At 50.9% G+C, this 6252-nt stretch overlaps 1 protein-coding gene across 1 annotated transcript; it reads right to left on the bottom strand.

Annotated features, from left to right (window-relative positions):
• Window positions 1–2623: 2623 nt before the first annotated feature.
• On the bottom strand, window positions 2624–4679 carry MRPS34 (mitochondrial ribosomal protein S34). Its single transcript, XM_058816397.1, has 3 exons — window positions 4292–4679; window positions 4148–4190; window positions 2624–3309 (listed from the first exon to the last, which is right to left on the bottom strand). Exons 1-3 carry the CDS (start codon window positions 4607–4609, stop codon window positions 3032–3034), a joined length of 639 nt encoding a protein of 212 aa, XP_058672380.1. The 5' UTR covers window positions 4610–4679; the 3' UTR covers window positions 2624–3031.
• Window positions 4680–6252: the final 1573 nt, after the last annotated feature.

Raw genomic sequence — 6252 nt, 5'->3', positions numbered from 1 at the left:
CATGTTAACATCACCTTGGGCACCATGCTGTGTTCCTGTGAAGGCACTGGGACTGCTGCTCAGTCTTTAAAAGGACACTTGCAAGGGTGGGAATGCAGCTCCATTGTTCCCTGTTGAGCATTTCAGTGGCAGGAAATGAAATGTTGCTGGCTCACAGGGTCAGAGCAGAAGGGCTGGTCTACCAAGCAACAGTGCAATCTGTAGCTTGTACCAGCAGCAGAAATAAAAGGTGGAAATATAAGGTGGCACAACTTCAGAAATAGAAGCTGGAGCAGGGAAGCATTCACCTGCTGGCTTGCTGGAACTTTAGTCAGGGTGGCCCTTTCAGGTGAACTGCCAGGGATAACACATCAGGTCAGTTTTCAACACAGTACAGGGTGGCACTTCACAGTCCCACAGGCACTGGTGAAATCAGCGTCATTCCACTGCAGGGAGCCTTTCAGTCCCAGCAGCATTTGGACACCTTCATAGTTATTTTGTAGAATGGCATGATTCAAGGGCTACACATGGCAATGAACCATGTCCTTAAGACTGGAGAGGAGCATCAAGGAGCATCAAGGAGGAGCCCCAAGCAGGGAGCCCTAAGGCAAGTCACCTCTGTGACCAACACATGCACTGTGGTGTGCCACAGGCCAGGGTGTAGTACAACTGGCAATGCCTCTGCAGTTAATGGAGGCACCTCAAAAATGAGGTTTGGAAATGTGTGCTGTGATCCATCCTAAATTCCTGAGCCTGCACCCTTCAAAAAAGCCAGAAGCAGTTTGAGCAGGGCCCTGGGTGAAGTACAGTCATGTCTGGTGGCTAAGTAAGCAGATCAGGGCCAACACCCTTCAAACAATCCCCCCACGCTGGTAAAAAATCTGTGAGGAAATGTACAAGTTTGGGAGGCTCATCAGAACTCACATTGTTCTGGGCATGGAATCCAACACATGGCAAACAGGCTGTGCATCCTCCCAGAAGGGACCTTCACTATCAGGGTAAGGCTCCCAGACTGTCCAGGGTTCTGTGAGAAGACATCCATTTCATGACCCTGAGCTCACCAGCAGGTCCAAACTGTTGTGGTGCCACCTAGACCCCCACCTCTACAGGGGCCCTTTCCTCCTATGGCCCAGGAGCCTCACTGAAGCACAACCTGAGATCTTCAACATGTAACTGTGTCAGTCTCCAGCCACTCCTGGATTGACTCCTTGGACCCAGGGGGCTGGATTTTGCCTACATCATCTTCAGAGATCCCACCTCACCCAAGCCGCTGGGTGAGTCTGTGCCTTATCAGCTCCATCTGCTTTTGCTGCTGGCTTGGCTCCCTGTTATACTTTGATCATGGGTCATTTCTTGCCTTTCTGGGGCTGCTCTGACCAGCACTTGGGTCTGCCCTCTGTGGTCATTGTGTGTGCCTCCTCAGGGAGACACTTCCTCTGCTGGTGCTACATTTAGATGGAAGCTGTGCAGAACAGAGGACTAGACTGTTCTACTCATCCCATCTGACTCACAACTACACCTCCCTTTAATCTCTCTTGTTCTTGGTTTGTGTTCAGTAGTACCTCAATCATGGTGCAGACAGGAAGGCAACAGCTCAGCTCAGTGTCCAGCAGTGGACACTATAGGAATCAGACAAACTTACCTTCCAGCCACAGCAACTGCCATGGGAAGGCTCACAGCCTCAAACTGTGCCTTTAACATTACTCCTGATTCTCCCTCTCCTGGATTCTCCCATTCCTTCTGAAGCCAGAGAAGTAGATTTGGCACATGCTCTGCAGTGCTCCTGCCACAACAAGGCAGGCTCAGTTCTGTTCCTTGTCACAGAACTAGCTTTTAACTCACAAGATAAGCCTTCCTTCATATCCCATAGCATCTTAACCCTTCAATCATGGTGCGAAGCCTGTGGTGAGGAACGTCTCGTGAGGAACCCTATGGAAATACAGGTAGTGAATGTCAATCTGTGCGCTCCTGCAGCCATTTCCTGCTGGCTGGGGCCACATGTTCCCAGCTTCATCCAGGCTACACACACTGGGTGGAGCAGAGTCCAGTTGGTGCCCTCCCTCACTAAATCCCTTCAGGCTATTTGTGATTTCATGATGGTGCAGTAAATGGAACACAACCTCCTGACTATCTGCAGACACAGGAACTAAACAGTTGCTTCTGCAGGGAATTGATATATAGGGCTGAACGGCTCTTGTGCTCCCTCCACCCACACCCAGACCAGAGCCTCCAACAGCCATTGACACAGCAGCAGCATCTGCAGCCACTGCAAGAGAAGATGAAATACCATGAACTGTGCTCAGGAGCTGCATGTTTTAACGTTCGCAACATGCTGCCCTGGAACAGGGGTAATTTACAATTGGCTTCAAATGGTAAAAGCCAATCCCACCTCCTTTGCATCACCAGAACGAAAATAATTTCCTCTATCTCTTGACAGCCATCTTTTGGAGTAAGAGACGGATAGCTTTGGAATATCTTAGTATTGAAGTCACGTTCCTCACTTGTTCACTGCCTTCATATGCTAGTAACAGATCATTCTGCAGAGAACCAGATGCTGTGCCTGAGCTAATGGCTCTCCATTTGGCTGTCACAATGTCTTGGCATTGAAAAAAACCCATGGGTTTTCTTAGAATTGTGCTGCAGAATTAACATTTATTTCAAAAAAATGTTTGAAGATACATTTTTTCACAGCTCTGTGAAATACTGTGATATTTACAGTCATTTTTCTGTGATTCATGCAGGATCCAAGTTATATAAAAAACGTTATACTCCAAAGAACTGCAGCTGGCTGAAGCTGCAGCTGAAACTGTGTATTTAGAGACTATCCAGGGAACCAAGAAGACTCCTCTGCTCACTGTAACCAAAGTTATGGAAGAAGAGTCTGAGTATATCTGCATCTTCCCTTTCAGATGAGGTTACTGTACAGGGCTGAGGAAAAAGCTGGAAACATCCTAGGACAATGGGCACAGAGGGGGTCTATAAGACCCTTTGTGCACTGAGCTTCTAACAGGTAGTCAGAGCACGTGGGATGCTTAGGACACTGAAGAAGTCTCTATACTGGTGTCCCAGTAGCTTTTTTCTTTGCCCACTCTTGGGGAGAGGCCAGGCCCTCCTCCAGATCAATAACTGGCTCTTCCATGATTGGCTTTCCCTCCTTCTGCCACTGTGCAAGGATCATGGCTCGGAGCAGTGGTGGGTATGGCAGGAACCGAACAGTCACCTCAGGCACTGGGATGAATTTCTTGAAGGCTTCCTCCTCGTGTTTGGGCACTATGCGCCAGTCATGGTACATTGCTTTGTCAATCTCCCTCACTTCCTCTTCAGTTTTGCCTGGGAAAAGATGATGAACACCAGTGGGTAACACCATCACATAAAACTGCCTCCAGACACAGCAAGTGTTGACTCTTTGGCACCAAATATGCTACAAAAGGCAAGAGTCCACAGAGTTTTCAAAGGGCTGGACAAGTTATTCCCTGCTATACTACAGGATCTCACTTCTGTCCTTGAGAATTGAAATAGAAATAGAAACAGGTTCCAGCTGAGTGGGTCATTCCCTCTCTTAATTTAAAGTTTTGCTTTGTCTCTCTCAAGTTCCATTTCCATGGTTAAGGAACAAGAGTAATTTCTCCCTACACTGATGAAAGCTTCCTGGAAAACTAAGTGTTAGAAGTGGCCAACAACTTAAAACCTTCGAATGAGTACTATTTCAGTAATTCCAGTAAGGGAAAATTATATACTTAATATAAAGCAGCTCTAAAAAGGAAAATTCACTCATACAACTCCAATCATTAAGTTAAAATTCCAGTAACACAACTTCATTGCCATTGCACTTTTTCCTTTTTAGAGACAATTTAAATTGGAATGCCCTCATGCTCATACTGTGTCTTGCTTTGAAAGTCTCAGAACAGTCTGTCAGCTCATCTAATATGCCTTTAGTGCTGCTGTTCCCCAAGGTCATACTGCACTGGCTCTCCCACAGCATTCCTTGGAAAGACATTGTGAAGGGGCTAGATCCCCAGCCTTTGAAACGCAAGGAACTTCTTTTCCCATAAGAAGATGTGAGAAAAACAAATTTTCCAGTCAGGGAGCCTGCGGTTTCTCCGCCACCCTCACGCACCCGGTGCTCTCTAGCTCGGCCCCCATGTGTAGGAAAACGAGCTGGTTTTACCTTTGAAGGTCAGGTAGCCCCAGGCTCTTCCATGGTCCATGTTCTGCAAAGAAAAGAGGAACCTGTTGAGGGTGGGTCGCGGCGGGGTGGAGGGCGGGAGCTCCGCAGGGCGCGGCGGGGCGGCGGGCGGGACGGGGCAGGTACCTCGGCCGTGTAGTCCGCCTTCACCTTGGTGATGACCCAGTAGCAGGGCTCGCGGTGCGCCCACAGCCAGGACTTGCGGGTGACGGTGCGGCCCACGCCGAAGCGCGGCAGGCGGCAGAGCAGCGCCAACAGGCGGTTCTCGTTCCGCACGTCCTCCCAGGCCCGCACGGGCAGCCGTTTCTGCGTCAGCGGCCGCCGCATGGTCTCGTAGTCCACGGCGAAGCGCTGAGAGTCCCGCGGCCGATCCTTCAGCGCCCGGTACTCGCGGATCTTCCTGGCCATGGCGGCGATAGGCCGGTGCAGCTTCTTGCGGGCCATGGCGGCGGCCGAGGGCGCGGAGCAGGCAGAACCGAGAGCCGCGCCTGGCTCCGCTGCTCCCGCCTCTCCCGGAAGCCGCGCCAGGCCCCGCGGAAGTCGCCCCGCCCGTCGCCAGGGTCAACCGCAGCGTTCCGCGCGGCCCGGCCGCCCGCAGCGGGCGCTCTCAGGCTGCTGCCCGCAGAGCGCACGGCGTGCCGCGGCCCTTCGCTGTGCTGCGGACCTGCCGGTGCCGGAAGGCCAGGCGCGGCCTGACGGGACTGTGTGCTAGGCGGCTCTCGGGGGAGCCGGGCTTGGTTGAGATTCATCTGAACAGTGTCTGGTTTAGAAAAATCTAAGCAGATTCAGCTATGTCAGGGAACGTTCAAAATCTGAGTAAACCAGGTTTCAGGAAGATTAAAGCAACAGGTCTAGCCTAGGTCTTCAATCAGAGGCTGGGCCACGAGCAGCAGCTGGGTCGTGGAACTCTGTACTGGAATGAGACAAGTTCCTCTGAGCTGCTCCAGTCATGGAATGCCAGCACAGTGAGACTACACTTTTAATGAGTAGACTTTAAGTAAAAACTGCATAGATCAGCCCTTGGATTTTGGCTAAATACTGGTAAATTAAATCTGACAGAAGGGTTTTTTTTCATTGAAATCTGTATCTTAAATTAAAGGAAGAACAGCAATTCCAGCACTGCTGCTAAGTCTTATATTGAAGGCATTCAGGATACTGAGTGGGGTTTTCCAGCAGCCAAGATCAATGTGTGAGGAGAAAGTGGTGTGTTCATGCATGCTGCACACTAAAAAAGTAAACCACACATTAAAAAGGCTGACAATGCTCTTAAGACTAATATGGTGCATCTCTTGAAAAAAGATAGGGGCATAGGAGTAAGTAGGAGGTAGCTGATTAAGTTGAGAAACACTGGCTTAGAAAAAAATACTTGATCTCAATTCAGCTGTTAGAAAAGAGAGGAGACTCCTGGTACTAAAGTGATTTGGGGGAACTAGCAGAGCAATTAAACCACTTATTACAAGGTACAGGGTTGCGAGCTTGTACCCAAGGGCCGTGTAGCACAAGGATCAAGCTCGTTTTTGTTTAAGGCCCCCACATATCAGTTTCTGTGAGTCCACAGGGCAGAAGAGGTGACAAGAATGCTTGAAAAATTACAGAATTGGCTTTGTTGGACGGACAGAAATTAAAGACGCCACCACACACAGCAAGTCATCAGGTAAACGACGAAGCTCCGCAATAGCCAACCACATACGGCGTCTCCCCCTGCCTGGGAGAACGAGCGCAAATCATGTTCCAAACCCGCCACTTCCTGGTGGGGCTCCGCGGGGCTAGCGGGGGATACATACACAGTCCGAGGGCAGCGAACAGCGGCAGCAACGGAGCCCTTCGGTTTCTGCTTCTTAAGGGGAATTATATCAAGGGAACCGCTGTTTATTGGGGGGTGCTGCAGCGCCCTTCGCTGCCCCGGCGCAAACACGGGCCCCGCCGGGGGCGGCAGCCACCACCAGAGCGGCCCAGCAAAGAGACGCCGCCCCACGGGCCGCCACCTGCACTTCCAACGATGCGCTCGGCACACGGCGCTGCTTCCGACACTTCCGACGATGCGCTCCACACCGAGCTCCCGCGCAACGGCCCCTCCACACCCACGG

The sequence above is a fragment of the Ammospiza caudacuta genome, chromosome 17 (assembly GCF_027887145.1).
Source record: "Ammospiza caudacuta isolate bAmmCau1 chromosome 17, bAmmCau1.pri, whole genome shotgun sequence".
Lineage (NCBI taxonomy): Eukaryota > Metazoa > Chordata > Aves > Passeriformes > Passerellidae > Ammospiza > Ammospiza caudacuta.
This window is presented reverse-complemented; position numbering and strand designations above follow the sequence as displayed.

Bases quoted from the DNA above. Each gene is read 5' to 3' on its own strand.
- MRPS34 (XM_058816397.1), bottom strand. From the start codon at position 4,609: ATGGCCCGCAAGAAGCTGCACCGGCCTATCGCCGCCATGGCCAGGAAG. The intron at 4,191-4,291 runs GTACCTGCCCCG...TTTTCTTTGCAG, and splicing joins AGGCGGACTACACGGCCGAG to AACATGGACCATGGAAGAGC. The intron at 3,310-4,147 runs GTAAAACCAGCT...ATCTTTTCCCAG, and splicing joins GGGCTACCTGACCTTCAAAG to GCAAAACTGAAGAGGAAGTG.